At 41.1% G+C, this 21147-nt stretch overlaps 1 protein-coding gene across 2 annotated transcripts in view; it reads right to left on the bottom strand.

Annotated features, from left to right (window-relative positions):
• The window catches only part of STAU2 (staufen double-stranded RNA binding protein 2), a 170581-nt gene that overhangs the window by 114124 nt on the left and 35310 nt on the right, over window positions 1-21147 (bottom strand). For both annotated transcript variants that reach the window (XM_074898838.1, XM_074898839.1), the window contains exon 6: window positions 1738-1897. In XM_074898838.1, the coding sequence (XP_074754939.1) occupies window positions 1738-1897 (160 nt within the window). The remainder of the gene's footprint in view (window positions 1-1737; window positions 1898-21147) is intronic.

The raw sequence follows: 21147 nt of genomic DNA, 5'->3' as shown, positions 1-21147 counted from the left end.
ACTGAGATCCTACAGTATCCCAAAGGGTCTTCAACTGCTGCACCAGAAACTCACAGTGCTCCCACAGGTCTTGCAAGTACTTTGTGAATGTCTCAGCTAATCTATGGTACTGTCTCTTGACATGTCCTCTCTATTTCTCTCATAGCGAACTGTGGATTTGATTCAGTTTACATATATAACTTACGGTGGTGAAGACAAGAATGAAGTTATCTCGTTAGCTCATGAGAGGCAACACTACAGCATGCCACAAGAATTTAGGAAACTCTATTTGCCATGACTACATCTTCTAAAAACCTGCACATCCTAACAGACACTGGCACAAATAGGCACTAAATAGACCTTATTAGGCAAGAACGTTAATTACAGATTTTATCACGTTTGCTAGGTAAATTACATATGTACATGGGCTATGAAAACTCAGTATATAAACCAGGTACATATCAATGTTACTTATATATATTATTTATTTCTGTCTACTACTTATTATCCTAGGCACTTAGTGGTTTAATTTCCATTTTGATTAATGGATATCTTGAATTCAAAGCTTCTTTCAATAATATTAAACATATAATTTTCAAAAACTAAGAATATGCTGACTTAAAAATATGGTTTCAGTAATATGAAATTCCCACTCAGGTTTGTGTTAAGGATTCATTATCAAACGATACATTTGACCGGAAACCCAAAGATAAAAGGGAATTAACAATGGGAAAGGAAACAGGGATTTCTCCTAAGACTTTACATATTCTTTTCTAATAGTGTTCCTGTTTTTAAAAAAATTAATATTAATTGATTTGAATGTAATTTCCTGATGCAGAAAAATAATACAGCAAAACAAAAGGGTGAGTCAAACTCTCTTTGGATCAAAAGGAAGATGTAGACACAGGGTGAGGCAGAAAGAACAAAGATTTTTTTTAATACAGAAAATTATTTCCATTCTTAAAAAGCAGCTCAAAACTACCACACAAGAAACTGAAGGTACTATTAAGTGATGTTTTGTACTGTACACAGGAGTCCAACAAGAATCATCAGAAAGAGTGTACAAATTAAAGAGATTGTCTCCTCATGCATTTATTTTGGCTTATTTGACTAGGCATTCTTATTATATTTGTCCTTTCAATTTGAAAATATTATTCTGAGAAAAAAATTTCTGTTAAATATTTTTTAAAATATGACACATTTTCATTTGTAAGTAGCAATATACACTACTTACTTACAAACACAGCAGTGAGAAAGCTAGTTCTTTAAAAAGGTAATAGGTGACTAAAAGCCTAAAACCATTAAACAGGTGATCAGTAGCTGTCAGTGAGCTCCCTCAGGTTCTTAGGTATGCTGGGGACAAGTCATTTCAACTGTAAAGATCACATTCATGGCACAACACACATTTAAGCTAATAATTCATTCTCCATGAAGCCACTGATTAAATGGGCATTTTCTTCACTTCTGATATAATCTCAAGTATTTTATTTTGATTTTATTTTTTATTTAATGACTTTTGCCAAACCCATCTTTAAAATTCCTACTTATTTTTGTTATTTAAGTCTAGTTCCAGTCTAGTTCTAGTTAGGTGTGGTGTTATAAAGAAATAACAGCAACAATTTGTTAATATTACTTCTCTAATTACTGAGGCTAATATGAAAAAACCCACTAAAAATTAAACATTGAAAAACTGGCAGTTAAATTGTTCAGTTTGGTATCTTAACATGAAGGTTAGGAATAGTTTTCTGAAACACAAACCTGAGGTAATTTTTCTGGAATAGGCTCATTCTGGAGAGCTTGAAGGGCCTTCATTGCAGCATTATGTCTAGCAGCTTGACGAGTCTTTCCTTCACCAAAAAACTCACTGTTGCCAACAGTTAACTGGACATAGAAAATTTTAGGCACTGGGCAGTGATACCTGCAAAGTCATGAAGAGAAAACAACACTACAAGTTATGAATTTTAACCATCAGTTTTATGTAATATCAAGCAGTAGATAGGGACAGAACATTATCTTTTGTCACAGAGTAAGCCCTAACACTCAATTACATGGACTGTTCCTCAGCAAGGTCATCAGTAACTCTGATAGAAGCTCCTACGTGCAAACCAACTCTTCACCCACATTTGCAGGGCTCTGCAACAAGCTCTACTGTACTTCAGCCCAACAGCCCAGCTCTGCTCTCTTCTTGGTTTGAGTCTGAGACGCTCCAGTGGAAGCTACGCCTGGGAGACAACTCCTGTCCCACAGGAAAGGGGCACAGAGGAAAAAAGGTTGTGAGGTCTCTCATCTGAAACCTGCCAGCATAGCGCCGTTCTTGGGGACAACAAAAAACTCAGACAACAGAGAGTGAGGGACCTGGACAATGTACTTCTAGCCTCTTTTTAAAGCTCAAGTATTGAAATTGTTGTAGAGGATAAGGAGTTTTCTTCCAAAAGCATAACAGAGGGTAGAGAGAAGCTCTCCTCCAACACTGTAATAACGAAACATTTTCCAAGCACTGAAAGAAAAACAGCAATCACCACCACATTGCCTTCCTTTTTTTTCCTTCTACAGAAAAATTTCCAAATATAATGGTAGGGTTTGTTTTCCCGAGTATGTCTGAAAGGCACTGAAAGAAAGATAAAGCAAAAATTTGAATGTTTTCCTATGAAGTGGCACCGGTATTATTCCTCAAAGAAAGCAGTATCTTCATTCATATCAACTCCACATCTCTATTTTCAGCAGTAAAAACAGCTAACTCAGTCCATACTCTCTACTTTGAAAGCTCTCTCACTTAGCAGCGAATGGAGAAAGGGATGTAATGCCATTCTTGGCTTTGGGAGGTCCTGTCACAGCACTGTGACAACTAAAAGAAAATCGTAAAAGCTTGTCCACATAAGCAATTTCTACAGAAAAGAAGCATTCCACATACACCTCACCCCCAGACTCAGAAAAAGCAATTCAGCACAAATAATTAGTTCTAATCACTGTTAAAATAATAATCTTTTAAGAGAACATTTGCAAAAAGTCCTCTAATTATATTCTACACAGGTGAGGGAGTTTGCTTCATATTCTTCACTCTGGGGTCTAGTCTGGTGGTGCTCCCACCTCAAAGGCTTTTCTAACACACTGGAGATTTAGTTCCTTGGAAAAACACATATGTATCAGAAATGGTTTCTCATTTATGACAAATAACTTGTACATATTTTACGGCAATGTAAAAAACCCCCAGGATTCCAAAAGTGTGGCCAAAAGCTAGGTCCATCACAACAAAACTAATACACTCAAAACCACAACAAAGTACTACATTTTCCTTCTTCCTCTTAAAGGATCCTTATTAAAGCATGCTCTCGCAGTGTTCATCTGTTGACATGGATGGTGATTTTTTTGTATGAAGACTTTCTGACTTTTCATTAATAACTTTAACTGACTTGTTTCAGCTATAAAACAAAATAGAAAGTTTTTCAATAGCAGAACACTTGAAACCCAAATAAGTGTGAACAAGCACTCCAGTCACAGTGTCCCTGAACTTTGTGCCTAATTCTAAAAACACGTTTATGTGGAAAGAGCAAAACCGTAACACTGGCTCCAACAAGCCTCTGGCTATAGGGCCTTGGAGGGGTGAGCTAAGTTGCCTTTATGACATGCAAGAAGTGGGTATTTGCTTTCCTGTTTGCAGTTTAACAGGGAATTATTAAGGCCTGGAAATGCATTTGCTTATGTAACATTTTCATAAAATTATAGAATAACTCAGTTGGAAGGCTGCTGGAGGTTATCTGGTCCAATGCAGCACCCAAACCAGGGTCAGGCTCCGAAGGCACGCTGTCTTGTTCAGGCATTGGTCAGGGTACTGTGGATATCCTCAAGGAGGAGGATTCCACAACATCTACAGGGAACCCATTTTAGTGTCTGACCACTCCTTCAGGAAGAACATTGCAAAGGTCCTACATGCATAATGACAATCAAACACCACAGTACCATTTGTTAACAAAGCAGCTGTCAAAACAAAGAAACAGTTCAAGAATGTTAGCTTCTATCCCACTCCACTTCTGACATACAGCATTCAACTTCTGCCTCCCTCTACTTCTAAAAGGTACAAGTGCAATACCAAGACACTATCAACGTGACAAAATCTACACTAAAAAAGTGCAGCGGCTTCAGATTGAGATCTACCTCAAGAAGAATGGTATTTTTTCAAGTGGAAAGCAGAATTTCACCCTTTCCCTTCACTTAATGAGTTCACATAAAATGCTTCCCATATCAAGGTTTTCCTTTGATTTATTAGTTTTATTTGGTTTGCAATATTGTTTTAGGGAATATTAAAAATAAATTTAGTGAATATGCAGGCAACAGATGTAAATAATACCTTGAAAGAATTTAAATCTAAGAATCAGGAACAGGCCTTTGATGCCGAACATAGGTCAAACTGTATTTCCAAAGTGAAAAATATCACACATTTAAAATCAAGGGAAAAATAATTAAAAGATTCATCAGTACAGTCACCATCAACTCCACTTCTTCCACGGCTGACTTAGAGTTGTCTGTCACTGTCTCCTCTACACTGCTAACATGATTCCTCTGAAAGTCTTTCCTGAGTTTATCACAGTAACACAGAAGAGCTGAGGTAGCAAGTGACCTCTGGAGAACCCCTAGTCCAATCTGCCCTGCTCCAAGCAGAACAGACTGCTCAGGGCCACTTCACGTTGGGTTTTGAGTACCTCCAAGGGTAGTTGATTCAGTAACCTGTCTGGCAATCTGCTCTGGTGTTTGACTTCCCTCACAGTAAAAATGTCTTTTCTTATGATTAAATAGAATTTCCTGTATTTCAGTTTGTGCCTCTTTTTCACAGGATACCACCTTCTTTAATAATTCCCTTCACATATTTTATACACATTGATAAGATCACCCTGAGCCCTCTTATCTCCTGGCTAGCCAGTTCCAGCTCCCTCACTCTCTCCTCAGATGAGAGATGCTCCAGTCCCTTAAACACCCTAGTGGCCCTTCACCAAATTTGTGCTAGTATGTCCCTGCCTCTGTTGTACTGGGGACCCAAAAATTGGATCCAGAACTCCTGATGTAACCCCTCATCAGGGATGAGCAGAGAGGAAGGATGACATTCCTCAATCTGTTGACAACGCTCTTCTAAACGCAGCCCAGGATGCTGTTGCATTAGTATCTCATGTTTAACTTGGTGTCCACCAGGACCCCCAGGTCCTTTTCTTCAAAGCTGCTTTCCAACCAGTTGGCCTCCACTGTGTAGTGATGTATGGGGTCATTCCTGCCCAGGTGCAGGGATTTGCATTTCCCTTTGTTGAACTTCATGAAGCTTCTGTCTGCTCACTTCTCCTGCCTGTCAAGGTCCCTCTGGATGGCAGAGGAACCCTCTGGCGCATCAGCCACTCCTCCCAGGTTTGTATCATCTGCAAACTTGCTGAGGGTACACTCTGCCACATCATCCAGATCATTAATGAAGATATCAAACAGTACTGGCCCCAGTATTGACCACCGGTGTACACCACTAGTAAGTGGCCTGAAGCTACACTTTGTGCCACTGATCACAATCCTTTGATCCTGGTACTTCAGACAGTTTTCAAACTGCCTCACTGTCCATTTATCCAAGCCATCCTTCACAAGTTTGTCAATTATGTTGTAAGAGACAGTGTCAGAAGCCTTGATAAAGTCAAGGTAAATAACATCTGCTCCTCTGCTCTCATCCACTGAGCTAGTCACCTCATTGTATAAGATTATCAGATTGGTCAGGCACAATCTTACCATCTTAAATCCATGCTGACTACTTACAGTCACCTGTCATTCTAAATATAATCAGAAATAGTTTTCAAGATTATTTCCCCCATCATCTTCCCAGAGATTGAAGTGAGGCTGACTGACTTACTATCTTCCCAGATCATTCTTCTTGCCCTTCAAGAAAATAGGAGTGAACTTTGCCTTCTTCCAGTCCTCACAAACCTCCCCAATCAGAGCCATCTTTCAAAAATAATCAAGATTGGCATCACTATGACATTATTCAGCTCCCTCAGCACTCATGGATGCATCCCATCAGGCCTCATGGACCTATCCTATCTGTTTAAATGTTCCCCAACCTGATCCTCCTCCATCGAGGGTAAGTCTTAACTGCTCCAGACTTTCCCGCTGATCTCAGGGACCTGGGACTTCTGAAAGCCAGTCTTATTGGTAAAGACTGAGATGAGGGTATTTTGAGTACCTCCATCTTTTCCATGATATCAGGGTCCCCTGCCCCACTCAACAGAGGGTCCCTAGTCTTCCTTTTGCTGCTGTAGAAGCCCACCTTGTTGTCCTTCACATCCCTTTCCAGATTCAACTCCAGATGGACTTCAGTTTTCCTAGCCCCATACCTGCACACTTGTACAGTGTCTACATTCATCCTTGGGTCTTGTCAATCTGGAAAACAAACACTGTTTGAGTTTAGTCAGAAGTTCCTTGTTCTTCCCTGCAGGCTTCCTGCTGCCTTTGCTTGACTACCTGCATGTCAGGATGGACAGTTACACCATTCTTGAGTCCAGAGGAAATGAACCTTGACAAGTTCTCCTGTACTCCTCCTCTCTTCAGGACTGTATCCCCTGAGATTCTTTGAAACAGGTTTCTGAAGAGATTGAAGTTTGCTTTCCTGAAATCCAATTTGTGATCTATGTTACTTGCTTTGTTATCTCCTCTCAAAATCCTGCCACTATCTCATGATCACTGCACTGACTCCATCCTTCACATCTCTGACCAGTCCTTTGTTTGAAAGTGTGAGCTCTGGCAGGAGTGCCCATCCTCACTGATTCCTCAATCGCTTATGTCGGATGGTTGTCATTGATGCACTGCAGAAACCTCCTGGATTGCTTGTGCCCTGCTATGATGTCCCTCCAGCACATAATGGAGTGGTTAAAGCCCCCCAGTTAGGACCAGGGCTGTGGCCATGAACCTTCTTCCAGTTATCTGAAAAAGACCTCATCTACTTCTTGATCATTCAGTCTGTAGGAGACACCCACCACAATATCATCTGCATTGGCATGCCCTCCAGTCCTACCAGCTGTCTCATCGCTCACTTGAAACAGAGCTCCACGCATTCCCACTGCCCTCTCGCATAAAGGACAACACTCGGTCCTTGCCATCCTGGGCCATCATTCCTAAAGACCCTGCACGCATTATTGGCAGCATTCCATTTGTGCGAGCTGTACCACCACACCTCTGTGATTCCAGTGAGGTTGTAGCCCTGCAGCAGCTGCACACAGACCTCTCACTCCTCCAGTTTATTCTCTGTGCTAAGTGTGTTAGTGTGCCAGCACTTCAGATATGAACCCAAGTGTACTGGTTTCCCAGAAAGAGTATAAGGGCTTCCCCCATCATGCTGTTCTGTGGGCTTGTCCTTATTTGTGTGCATACACTTGGGGTGAGACCCCTTCGGCCCTGTTTTGTTGGTTTTAGAGTCTCTCTCGTCAACATTGCCCTTAAGTCTTTGCCTACTAACTTGATCAACCCTCACTTGGTTATAGTCCCATCAGTATCTGTCACTTTAAAGCTCTCTTGACCAGACTGGCCAACCTGTTGATAAAGATGCTTGCTCCACTTGGTCAGGTGGATCCTGTCTCTTCCAAGCATTGATGCTTGAAGAGGGTGCTAAAGTTGTAAAAATCAAATCTCTATAGTCATGCTTGCTATGCTTCACGTGTCCCCTTACAGTGTCACTGGTGCCCACAATGAAGAGTAGAGGTGGGTAATAGTTTGAGAAACAGACAACCCTTGGCAGTCTATCCACAATGTCCCAATCCAAGCCCTCGGTGAGACGCAAACCTCCTTGCACAGCAGGTCAGGTTCACAGATGGTGATCTCCATTCCCCGCACTAGGCAGATGACCACTATTATCTCTTCCTTCTGCTGCTGCTGAAAAGCTCAAATTTGCCTGGATCGGATGCTTGGAGAGATCCCAGGCCCTCATCTGATGCCACGGTATAGAAATTGTAGTTACAGACATGCAGGTGGAGCAGAAGCCTTCCTCCAGGTGCCAAAAATTACAAGCTTCCAGCCTTCACAATTACAGAACTCCCCATTTCCCAGCCCAATAAGTACTTATTCTCCCCACTCTTTCTTTTGTATGGTTGGGGGATTCAGGCTCTTGCACCTGCAGGGCCTCAGAGAAGATCCAATTGATCTGCTTGACAAACCTGATCTCCTTCTATGACAGGACGACCTGCTTATTGGATGAGGGAAAGGCTGTGGATGTTGTTTACCTTGACTTTAGCAAGGCCTTTGACACCGTTTCTCACAGCATTCTCCTGGTGAAACTGTTTGTTCATGGCTTGGATGGGCACATGCTTCTCTGGGTGAAAAACTGGCTAAATGGTCAAATCCAAAGAGTTGTGGTGAATGGAATTAAATCCAGTTGGCGGCCAGTCACAAGTGGTGTCCCCCAGGGCTCGGTGTTGGGGCCACTCTTGTTTAACATCTTTATTGATGATCTAGACGAGGGGATCGAGTGCACCCTCAGTCAGTTTGCAGATGACACCCTGTTGGGTGGGAGTGTTGATCTGCTCGAGGGTAGGGAGGCTCTGCAGAGAGACCTGGACAGGCTGGAGCCATGGGCTGAGGCCAACTGGAGGAGTTTCACTAAGGGCAAATGCCGGGGGCTGCCCTTGGGCCACAACAACCCCCAGCAGCGCTACAGGCTTGGGGAGGAGTGGCTGGAGAGCTGCCAGTCAGAGAGGGACCTGGGGGTGTTGATTGACAGCCGGCTGAACAGGAGCCAGCAGTGTGCCCAGGTGGCCAAGGCGGCCAATGGCATCCTGGCTTGTGTCAGCAATAGCGTGGCCAGCAGGGACAGGGAAGGGATCTCACCCCTGTACTCGGCACTGGTGAGGCCGCACCTCGATTCCTGTGTTCAGTTTTGGGCTCCTCACTACAAAAAGGACATTGAATGACTCGAGCGTGTCCAGAGAAGGGCAACGAAGCTGGTGCAGGCTCTGGAGCACAGGTCATACAAGGAGCGGCTGAGGGTACTGGGGGTGTTTAGTCTGGAGAAGAGGAGGCTGAGGGGAGACCTCATCACCCTCTACAGCTCCCTGAAAGGAGGGTGCAGAGAGCTGAGGATGAGTCTCTTTTGTCCTATCACTTGTTACTTGGTTAGAGGGAATGGCCTCAAGTTGCTCCAGGGAAGGTTTAGACTGGATATTAGGAAGCATTTATTTACAGAATGGGTTGTTAGGCATTGGAATGGGCTGCCCAGGGAGGTGGTGGAGTCCCCATCCCTGGAGGTGGTTAAGAGTTGGGTCAACATAGTGCTTAGCGATATGGTGTAGTTGGGAACTGTCAGTGTTAATGGTTGGACTAGGTGATCTTTTTCCAACCTAGATGATTCTGTGATCTCTTACTCATCAGCTCTAGTGATGTCAGCAGCTTGCTGACATCCTCCTGCATCTTCTTTACTTGGTAACGCAGATCCTTTGACAGTGCACACCTCCTGCAGACAAGACTACTCTCTCTCCATCCCAGCTAGAGCTCTGGAGCTAGAGCTGACTCAAAGTCTCTGACTCTGACGTACCAAGAATAGCTGCTCCAGATGGTGCTAGGAACTGTCATGTGGCACATCACCACCATTGCTTAGCACACACACACCGTCCTCAGCAGAGTTTCTGGCTCCCTTCTGTGTGAATTGTTGTGAAAACTGCTGCATCTGCTGGCTGACTCTGGGAGCAGTGCTCTAGGCCCTGTTTCTCCCAGGTACCTGCTGAAAGGGTGCTTGACCCTCTCTAATCAGGAGACAGCTGGAATAAAAGCTCAATGCAGCTTTTGATCAGGAATATCTGACAGCTTGCTGGCAGCTGCTAGAGCTTGCTAGAAGTCACAGCCTCCTGTAGCTATCCTTTCTCTGCAGCAACAGGCACCCTCAAGTTCCTCAGAGTTCCCAGGAATACTCCCACTGTCCCAGTAGTTGTTCTTGGAGGATCTAGAACTAGAGCCTGGAAACCACTGCATCCGTTGACTGCCTCTGTTAGCTGCAGCTTAGCATAGTATAAGCTTGTCACACAAAAGCAGTAGACATCTTGATAGCACATCCCATCTCATTACTTCACAATCATCTTTAAATAAAAATAAAAAAAGAAATGTAGTAGTGCTGTTAGCAACTGCCTAGACTTAGGGAAATCCAAGATCCATCAGAAGTTTCTGTTTCTTGTTTTAGTTACTAGACCTACTTTTCTCTCACTTATATGCAAAGGAGGAAAGCACATGAACCTTAATCCACTTTATAAACTCAGATCCCACAACAGGCCCTCTCTTTTTCCCTCCCCTCTCCCCACCTTTTCTTTTAAAGAGTGTTTAGGGAGCTATTTATGTGATAATATGGAAAAATGATATTCAGCCTGTGGCTCTAAAGCCTCATGCAGCTCTTTGGCACTGGCAGAATGATTAGGCTTTTACGTGGTTTTGATTAAACTTTTCTTGCTCTGTTTGGCCTCAAGCAGAGTTAACAGAGGACTGATAAGACAAACATTGCCAGGAAAGTGAAAAGGAGCACCTGAAATCCTTAGAAAAGGGACTAAATCTGTGAGGATATTGGCTTCGCTACAACATGGAGCGTGTCAAATGGAGACAAAACATCCTCTTTTCAGTGGTGATGACAGAGATAGTATTAACAAAAGTCTTAAGAGTAATCATAATATTACAGTCTGAAAGTACAGTGCAATGATTAAACTGAATTTTAACACATAATGATTCTGCATCCTGAAGATGCACACTCATGTAAGGAACAACTCCATGCAAAGTTAAGATCACATATGTGCCACTGATCATTAACAAACCTTCCCAATCTGAGTTACTAAAAAAGACTGAAAACATTAACAGTCTAGGGAATATTTATATGGAATTTGCTGATTATTATGCAATAACATATTGGCATGATATTTTCCATCACAAGAACACCTACACATCAGTCCTACACTCCATAGCCCTCTGTAGCTCTGTTCATCCACAGAAATAAAAGTCAGAATTTGCAAATGCAATGCTTCACATACAGATTCATTAGGTTTCTCAAAGTTTTAAAACTACCTACATTTAAAGAATATGCATCTCCTTGTATTCTACATGGCAGCTACAAAGACTAGGAATTCACTTTAGAGAAAATTCTTCCTGTAAAAGATTCCCAGGTGATACTGACACACTCCTCAGAACATAAGCTGACAGACACAGCCAAATGACAGAAGATTACAAGACTAGAAAACAACAAAAGGATATGTGAAATGATGCATTCAATTGGAAGAAAAAAAAAAAAAAAAAGATGTGATAAAGAATAATACTTTAACAACCAGTCACATACAACCTATTAAAACAAGTGAGTTTTCATCTGGCTCTTCTGGACATTTGAGATTCTTCAGATGATCCCTCAAATAAGAGGTCCGGAAAGCAGGTTCTCTTTATTCCCTCTAAGTTTCATAGCATCAGAATGCCATTGGTATCACTTTAGAATAGTCAACCTGAAAAAGGGTATTTGCTCTATGACTGTGACCTTGAATGCCAAGTTTCAGCAATGAGCAAATATTTACAACTAGTTATAAACCCCTAAAAATAGGGGTTCATAACAGAAATGCTGACAGACCTTAACTAAGTTGGTGTGAGCGGGCGCCACTGTAATTAAATAAATCACCAAGGTCTGTTGACAATTAGAAAACTCATTTTGGTTTGCCACAGAGACAAACAAAAATTCTGTTCATTATAATTTTACTGGAATATGATGTCATAATATGTAAGCATACTGAAACAATCTGCTGCTTTTCTAGCCAAAATATTAATTGCATACTAAGGAGCCCTTGGGGCCTCTTCCTTTTTGGCCATCAAATCCACACACACAAAGACAAATAAAGTATTAGTACATACGTTATGTGTTCATACTGCATTTCCTGCATTTCTCTGGATTCCTCAATGGCATAAATGTTTCTGATAAATATAGTTACTTTATCCTTAGAAGGGGAAAAAAAAACAAGTGCAAGCTCCAGTGCACAGAAACCAGGAAGTTTATTTGGATTTAGCATCCTTTTCACTGTTAAAAATTCCAATGAGTGTCTAAATTCTAATGGCCAAAGTATTCTTCACCTATGTAAAAAAGAACAAATAAACCCAATTACTTCCTGCAAGTGTTATAGGAAGTATTAGCCTATTCCCATTTCATACTGCAAAGTGAAGAGGAAAAGGGACCATTTTGTCCAAGATGAGTACCACTAAAATACAAGACATATCATGGTACGGGAAAGTAATTCTTCAGATGCCAGCTCCATGCTGAAAGGGTCATTCTCTGCACTTTATCCCTCTGGCTTCTTTTCCATACCAACTCAATCAAGCTGGCAGCCCTGCTGGCACTGCTTAACCAGGAAAATGCTGTGAGCTTTGTGAGTGGAGGGATAGAGAGCCACAGACCATGCAGGGGAGTAGGAAACAGCATTTGCTGTGAACAACTTTTTCTCCATAACATCTGAAATTTCTCTAGGGGAGCAAGTTGCTTAGTGCAGCTGTTCCTTGGCCATGCCCTATTTTTCTAAGCAGTCCATTAGCCACGTGCATTTCTTACAGATGTGAGTTCTATGTTTTGAAGAAGGAAACATCCAGTACAGCCACTTTTGTCTTCATACAGTCCACCTTCTGGTTCTTTCAGCAGGTCCACAACAACACCTGGGAACAAAGAGGCTCTCTTTCCAAGTACTCCTTTTAAGAACTGCAGTCTGTTATCCCTGAATCAGTCTGGCTCTCCTCTTCTAGATTACTTCCACATACTCCAAAAACATTCTTAACGTAAAGCAAACAAGACAAGGCACTATGTGTCGGTTTCAGCCACAGACATCCCTTATGAGATGAAAATATATTTTTCTGAAATTTCTATTCAGCTGATTAATTTATACAGCCTATTACTGGTTTCACCTTTCTGTTGACCTCTCCTCGGTTACATATAAGATTAAAAAAAAGCAAAACAGAAAAACACGTATACTTGTCCCAGCTTATCCTTGATTCGAAAGATGGTTTTAAACTATAATCCAAATCTTTAAAACTCTAATTAATTCTGAATGATTCACTATTTTTTCCTCTATATAATATTTGGTGTAGTCAGTTCACGAAACCAATTTTGACCTAGTTGTAGAAAACCCCTAAGCAATAGAATGTTTAATTGACTAAGCAAGAACTGTAAAGAATAACTATGTGATGGAAATATATTAACAGAAAGAGATTCAAAAACATTCGTTAATGTATTTTTTTTAATCAGAAAACATAACAAAGATGCTTCCCATTTTAAGACACAGAGACCTCAAACCTTCTCTATTTCAAATGGAAGAATGTAAGAAAATCCTGCATTAAACAGACAAGACTCATGAGTTGCAGGCAACTGTGTAATGTAGTGGGTTTTAACTGTTAAGGTCTATTAGAAAACAAATTAGGTTACTTGTTTCCAGTGCTGGGAGGACGATCTAGAAGGTGAGTTGATACTTAGGAATCTCCTAGGGTTCAGCTTGGCTATACTTTTACTTTTCGTTTTGTGTCAATACTATCCTTTAACTTATATAGCTCATTTACTTTTTTGTAATGTTCACCCTCCAAGGTGAGCTTTCCCATTCACTCACAGCCTTTGTTTTGCAAGGGAACAAGACAAGGTATTTTAGAAGTCTTCTGTATAAAAGGCTACCCACTATCCTGATAATTCTTCACAGCCCTTCCCTATACTTGTTCCTGTTCTTGAATATACAAGTCAGAACAGTAGACAACATACCATATAAAAGGCTAACAGTGTTCTGTGTAAGAGCAACATTTATTTAGCTTTACCAGAAATACCTTGCTCAACACATCTTAAATATCACATTTGCCTCTCCTCTGGTTCAACCACATACGTTGTTCTTAGTTTATCTTGCAAATAATTAGTAATAGTGGATAACACTCCTGTTCCATGATTTCCAACTGAATAACCCTCAGGTAACAACAGAGTTAGTACTACTGTGGTCTTAATCTTACATTCGATACTGGAATGTCTAGTCTCATCCCATTTCTAATATGTCAGTCCGCACAATCATCCAACTCTTCTTGCATATCTTGATCCTCTTGTGCAGTGATGACTTCTACATCTCATGAACATTTTCCTACTTTTTGTGCAAACACCTTTAACAAAAATAATTTAAAAGGTTGATTCCAAAACTGGGAGAACTGCACTTAATTTTCCTCCAAGTCTGTCTTTTAATACTGCTGATTATTTTTCTTCTCCTTTCCCATCTTTCATTTCTTATACAAATCCCCATCTCCTTTAGTTTAATGAAAACAGTATCCTTATCTAATGATATAAAATGCTTAAGTGAATCCCACAAAAGTAAGGTTTACTTTATCTAAAAAAATGAGTTGACACATAACATGCAAAGTTAACACTTTAGCACTTTAGTCAGACACAATCTACCTTTAGTATACAGCAAATTTGTGTTTTATTCTTTTTTACTTCCATGTCTTTCTGTATACTTTCTTTTAAACTTTGTGTTAAGTCTACAAATTTTTCATAACGACAATTCCATTTTCTTTTTTTTTTTACCTTTTCCTGAGCTAGAGACTATGCAGTTCCTTCAAGCAGTATGACTAACTTAATTTAAAAAATCACTCATATTTTCATGATCACAATATCGAAACATTCCTGAGTAAAAAACAAAAGGGAGGGGGATTCAGTTTAACATAACATTATCTAATGTGGAATCTTCCCAGGAGAATTTGTGATGACAACACAATAATATTGCCACATCACTGTATTTCTGAATTCCAAGTTGCTCAATACAGACATTTGACTGAAATAAGTATTTCAATATTTACTCTCTGCACCTACCACGACTTCGTTTACCATTTGCAGTAAATATGTACATCAACAAGTAAAAAACAGTTGCTTATCAAAAGTAATTAAAAGAAACCAGCGGAAAGCTACAGACATAAATTAAATACTCTAAGAGTCACAGATTAAGGTAACAGCAAACATGTTGAGCCAGCTATGTAGCACTAGTTATAGAGAGATGCTTCCATGCACAACAAGTTCAGATCTCTGTTTCCACTTTTACTTCTTTCTCCTTCAGTCTAAAGCCTAAAAGTCTAGAAGAAGCACTTTTCAGAGTGCTAGAAGGGTCCCAAAACCAGCCTGTATACCATTTTCTTATAACAACGAGCAACTAGTGCAAGAGTTATGAGAGGAAAAAAAAGAAAAAGGCTAAGAAGAAGTAAAAGAAAAAAAGCTAGGGGAAAACAGGATCATGAAATGAACCTTCCAAAGTACCATACACTGGAGACTAAGGTAGAAAAAACAAGGGAAAAACAACAATTAAAATCAAGAAGAGAGCACAGAACAAAATGTTATGTGCCTCTGAAGAAGTATTTTTCTCTACCAGCTGAATAACTAAGTAATGAAAATGGTCAACACAACTTCAACTTATTCTTAACAGCAAAAATAGCATAAATAATATAAGAACATAATAAGAATACTGCCTCCAGAGTTTAAGGCATTGGAAAATGTCAAGTGGGCAACGTTGAAATGGAGATGGGGGCTGGGAGAAGGAAAAGATAAATACAAGGAAAATAAAATGTTCTTTCCGTGACATAAAAACAAGTACAATAAGAATAAAAGGAAAAACATAATGAAGCTGTGATGTACACTGTATACTTAGAGGTTAAAGCAGACATCCAGAAGACAAACATCTCAAACTCTTATCTACTTCAGCTCATAAAATTTCCCATGAACTGTATTACTCACTAATCTTTACAAGCATGCAGAGTGGTTACTGAGAATGCTGTCCAAATACCCATTACAGTAAAAGAACATAAACAATGTTGCATATCTGACTACAATATCATTTTCTTTCTACAAAAGAAACTCATGTAAAAAAAAAAAATTTCATGTCACTTGCCAGGCTAGAGACTAAGCAAATGAGGGAATGAAGTACCTCATTCATTTAATTTTATCATATATTTATGCTGGTAATATAATACTAATGAAAACGTTACTAACGAAAACGTTACTAACAAAATCATCTCAGGCCTCGGAATTCATAGGAATTAATTAAACTAAAATTCTGCAAAGGAAGAAGGCCCAAGAAAGCTCACAGAGAGATTCTCACCATCCAGATTAACTTAATTGAAATAACCAGTATATATTGGGCTACATTCTGTTCCCACTTAGAGGAATGTAAACATTCAAACATTAAATGGCATTATCCAGAGAAAAAAATTTAACCTATCATTTTAAACTTGGCAATTAAAGGATTGAAAATAAGAAAAAACTGAAAACCCACACAATTCTGGCTTAATGAGCCACCTCTCAGCAGCTGAGTGCAGTTAACTAAGGATGTACACCTCCTACCTTGTAAGCTATCATCTCTGAAAACGTACTACCATGGCTAGCTATAGTTTCTGTCCAGAAACAATCCTTCCTGTGCCATCAGACTTGCAAAGAAATGAAATGTGAGAGAGAGCTTGGTCAATTGGAAAGGTAATGCATTTTGTGTTGCCTTGCACTGATCCTATTCAGGATACGGAAAACAAGGTGGATAGCCTTATGAAGGAAGCTTTGTCTACACCTGGGAAGGGAAGGGGTCTGTTAATCCATCATGGTGAAGTTTGGAAGGGGCAAAAAAGGTCAGAAACCAAAAAGATGAGTGATGAAGTCTTTCAGTGCTTTGATTCCTTTCTACTTAAAGGCATAAAAAGAACACATGTCCTAAGGAAGCTTATTCATGAATAGCAGACATAATAGTCTTTCATTTTCTAAACTTTAATGGGTATAATTTACATCAATGACTAAGAAGTAAATATAAATTCATTGCTAATAAAAATGTATAAGTGATGCAATGAAGGTGCAGTAGTAGTGGTCACCAGTGCACAGTGACTTGCCTCAGTTCATCCACAGCATACACTTAAGTACTGAATACTAATACACAAAAAAAGCTACATCATGTTACAACAACATACTAAAATAAAAGGTTGCAGACTTGCAAATAGGTAGGAAATGTAGAAAATGTTTTTAAGTTGTTACAATATTCTAGAAAGCAGGGACTCCAAAAAGACTTGGAAGATAGAGATACCAAGGACTGTTAGAATGGAATTATGTTGGAAAAGACCTTTAAGATCATTGAGTCAAACCATAAACCTAACCCGGCCAAGTCCACCACTAAACCATGTCCTTAAGCACCACATCCATATGTCTTTTAAATGCCTCCAGGGATGGTGACTCAATCACTTCCCTGGGCAGTCTATTCCAGAGCTTGAGAACACTTTTGGTGAAGAAATTTTTCCTAATATCCAAGCCAAACCTCCTCTGGCACAACCTGAGGCTATTTCCTCTTGTCCTATCACTTGTTACTTGGGAAAAGAGACTGACACCCAGCTCACTACCATGTAGTTGTAGAGAGTTATAAGGTCTCCTCTCAGCCTCCTCTTCTCCAGACTAAACACCCCCAGTTCCCTCAGCCGCTCCCCGTACGACCTGTGCTCCAGAGCCTGCACCAGCTTCGTTGCCCTTCTCTGGACACGCTCGAGTCATTCAATGTCCTTTTGGTAGTGAGGGGCCCAAAACTGAACACAGGAATCGAGGGGCAGCCTCACCAGTGCCGAGTACAGGGGTGAGATCCCTTCCCTGTCCCTGCTGGCCACGCTAGTGCTGACACAAGCCAGGATGCCATTGGCCTTCTTGGCCCCCTGGGCACACTGCTGGCTCCTGTTCAGCCAGCCATTAACCAACACTCCCAGGTCTTTTTCCACTGGGCAGCTTCCCAGACACTCTTCCCCAAGACTGTAGCATTGCATGGGATTGTTGTGGCCCAAGTGCAGCACCTGGCACTCAGCTGTGTTCAATCTCATACAATTGGCCTCAGCCCATGGCTCCAGCCTGTCCAGGTCTCTCTGCAGAGCCTCCCGACCCTTGAGCAGATCAACACTCCCACCCAATTTGGTGTCATTTGCAAACTGACTGAGGGTGCACTCGATCCCCTTGTCTAGATCATCAATAAAGATGTCAAACAGGAGTGGCCCCAACACCGAGCCTTGGGGGACACCACTTGTGACCAGCCACCAACTGAATTTAATTCCATTCACCACAACTCTTTGGATTTGACCATCCAGCCAGTTTTTACCCAGTGAAAAGTACGCCTGTCCAAGCCATGGGTAGCCGGTTTCTCCAGGAGAATGCTGTGGGCAATGGTGTTAAAGGCTTTACTAAAGCCTAGGTAGACAACATCCACAGCCTTTCCCTCACCCACTAAGCAGGTCACCTTGTCATAGAATGAGATCAGATTAGTCAAGCAGGACCTGCCTTTTGTAAACCCATGCTGACTGGGCCTGATCACTGGCTGTCCTGTATGTGCCACATGATGGCACTCAAGATGATCTGCTCCATAAAGTTTCCCAGCACTGAGGTCAGGTTGACAGGTCTTTAGTTCTCTGGACCCTACTTCTGGCCCTTCTTGTAGACAGGTGTCACATTTGCTAACTTCCAGTCAACTGGGACCTCCCCAGTTAGCCAGGACTGCTGATAAATGATGGAAAGTGGCTTGATGAGCACTTCCACCAGCTCTCTCAGGACCCTTGGGTAGATCCCATCCAGCCTCATAGACTTGTGGTGTAGCAGGTTGCTGACCATTCCCCCTTTATTATGAGGGCTTCATTCTGCTTCCCATCCCTGTCCACCTCAAGGTACCAGATACACCAGGAACAACAGATCTTACTATTAAAAACTGAGGCAAAGATGGCATGAAGTACCTCAGCCCTTTCCTCATCCTTTGTCACTATGCTTCCCTCCATACACAAAAAAGGATGGAGATTCCCCTTAGCTCTCCTTATGTTACTAATGTGTTTATAGAAACATTTTTTACTGTCTTTCATGTCAGTAGACAGATTAAGTTCTAGCTGGGCTTTGGCCCTTCTAATTTCTTCCCTGCATAAACTCACGACATCCTTGTAGTCCTCCTGAGTTGCCTGCCCCTTCTTCCAAAGGTCATAAACTCTCCTTTTTTCCCCTGAGTTCCAGCCAAAGCTCTCTGTTCAGCCAGGCCAGACTTCTTCCCCATCAGCTCATCTTTCAGCACACGGGGACAGTCTGCTCCTGCACCTTTAGGATTTCTTTCTTGAAGAGTGTCCAGCCTTCCTGGACTACTTTGCCCTTCAGGACTGCCTCACAAGGGACTCTGTCAACCGGTTTCCTAAACAGGTCAAAGTCTGTCCTCTGGAAGTCCAAGGTGGCAGTTCTGCTAACCCCCCTCCTTACCTCTCCAATAATCAAAACCACTATCATTTCATGACTGGTATGCTCAACATGGCCTCCATCACATCACCCACAATTCTTTATCTGTTCGTAAACAACAGGTCTAATGGGGTGTCTTCCCTAGCTGGCTCACTCACCAGCTGTGTCAGGAAGTTATCTTCCACACACTCCAGGAACCTCCTAAACTGTTTCCTCTCTGCTGTATTGTATTTCCAGCAGACATCTGGTAAGTTGAAGTTCCCCATGAGAACAAGGACTAGCGATTGTAAGACTTCTCCCAGCTGCTTACAGACTATTTTGTCTGCCTTTTCGTCCCGGTTGGGTGGTCTGTAACAGACTCCCACCATGCTATCTGCCATGTTCACCTTCCCCCTAATTCTTACCCATACTCAACCCTATCATCACCATCATTAAGTTCTACACAGTCAAAACACTCCCTAACACACAGGGCTACCCCACCACTTCTACTTTCTTGTCTATCCCTTCTGAAGAGTTTAATGTCCTTCTGTTGATCATATGTGTATCTGAAATGGTTATTATACCTTGAATTAGTAAACAAGGTCAGTATAGAGATTATCTTTACTGAACGGAACTAAGGCTCAGCTGTTAATTGATGTCCACCTTCTTAAGAATTCACATTTGTTTCACTGACACTTGAACCTAAATCAGTAAGGTGATTAGGCTCCACTTCCTCCTCTTTTGTCATGGAAAAGAGCCTCAAAGCTAAGAGAGTTTTGAGTTGTTTTTTTTTCCAGAGATTATTTCCTTTTGATCACAACACTGGGAGATTCAGCCCCATTTCAGTGAAACAAATCATCCAAACAAATCATGGTGCCAAAGTACCTGATGCTCTGAGTGCAGCTATCCTTTCTGTGAACAACTTAAACTGGCATTTCTCTTTAAAATATCCTAAAAAAGACAAGCAGATCTTCAGAAGATCCTGGGAATTAGTATTTCAGAAAAGATACTAACTGTACTTTTCACAGAACACAAGCAGCCACCAAAATCACCACTTGTAGACAAGACCTGAAAAGAAACTGTAACACAGTGGCTGCTGGTGAAAAGTTCCGTGTTCAAACACCATATATTCTGTACTAAAAGAATCTTGAAAACCTTTTTTGAGAAAATTTAATACCTCCTCAATCTTTCAGTTCAAAAGGGACAAAGACCTTGGACTAGGAGAGAGTACAATTCCAGTCAGATCTTACTGACTTATGATCTGTTAAAAATTACCCACTAACCTTCTTTCTGCTTGTTTCCCTCAGGAAAATTATGACAGCCTCTCAAACTAACATTTGAGCTCTAACAGCAGTTTATCTGTGTCATTACCAAAAAAGCAGGCAAAGGAAAGAAAATGTATTTACTAGTAACCAATGTTCAGGTTCTGGACACAGCAGAAAGGCCATAACAGGAAAGGAGGTCACCTAAGCTTGTTTCCATTGAACCCACTATCTCATAGGTCTCTCAACTGCAATATCCACAGTTCAGCAGAAAAAGGAAAAAGATACAGGTGAATAAAAAGCTAACCGTGGAAAGAAACAAACACACCCAAAACATTTCTGCTCCTGGAAGAGCATTCTGAATCAGTGCTTATTTTTATACACACCAATAATGCTAGTCTTCTGTCCATATCCTGAAAGTAAAGCTGCCTTAAAACAATCAGGTCTTAAAGAAAGGACACCCAGTGAGTTGCAAAGCCAACAGACTGAAGATATTCACAAGGTACTAGGGCAGGCTGATGGCTCTGACGATCTTTAAATCAGAAAGGTATTTCAGAAATATACAGGAACTCTTCCAAGTGGAAGAGCAGAGTTGAAAGACAGACACTAAGAAACTAAAGATGAGAAGGATCTGTATTTCACCTCTTTATGCTTTCAGCCCTAGTGAAAAGAAGTAAAGTAATGGCTGAAACTTGGAGAGACAGA

Source organism: Athene noctua, chromosome 2 (assembly GCF_965140245.1).
Source record: "Athene noctua chromosome 2, bAthNoc1.hap1.1, whole genome shotgun sequence".
Classification (NCBI taxonomy): domain Eukaryota; kingdom Metazoa; phylum Chordata; class Aves; order Strigiformes; family Strigidae; genus Athene; species Athene noctua.
This window is presented reverse-complemented; position numbering and strand designations above follow the sequence as displayed.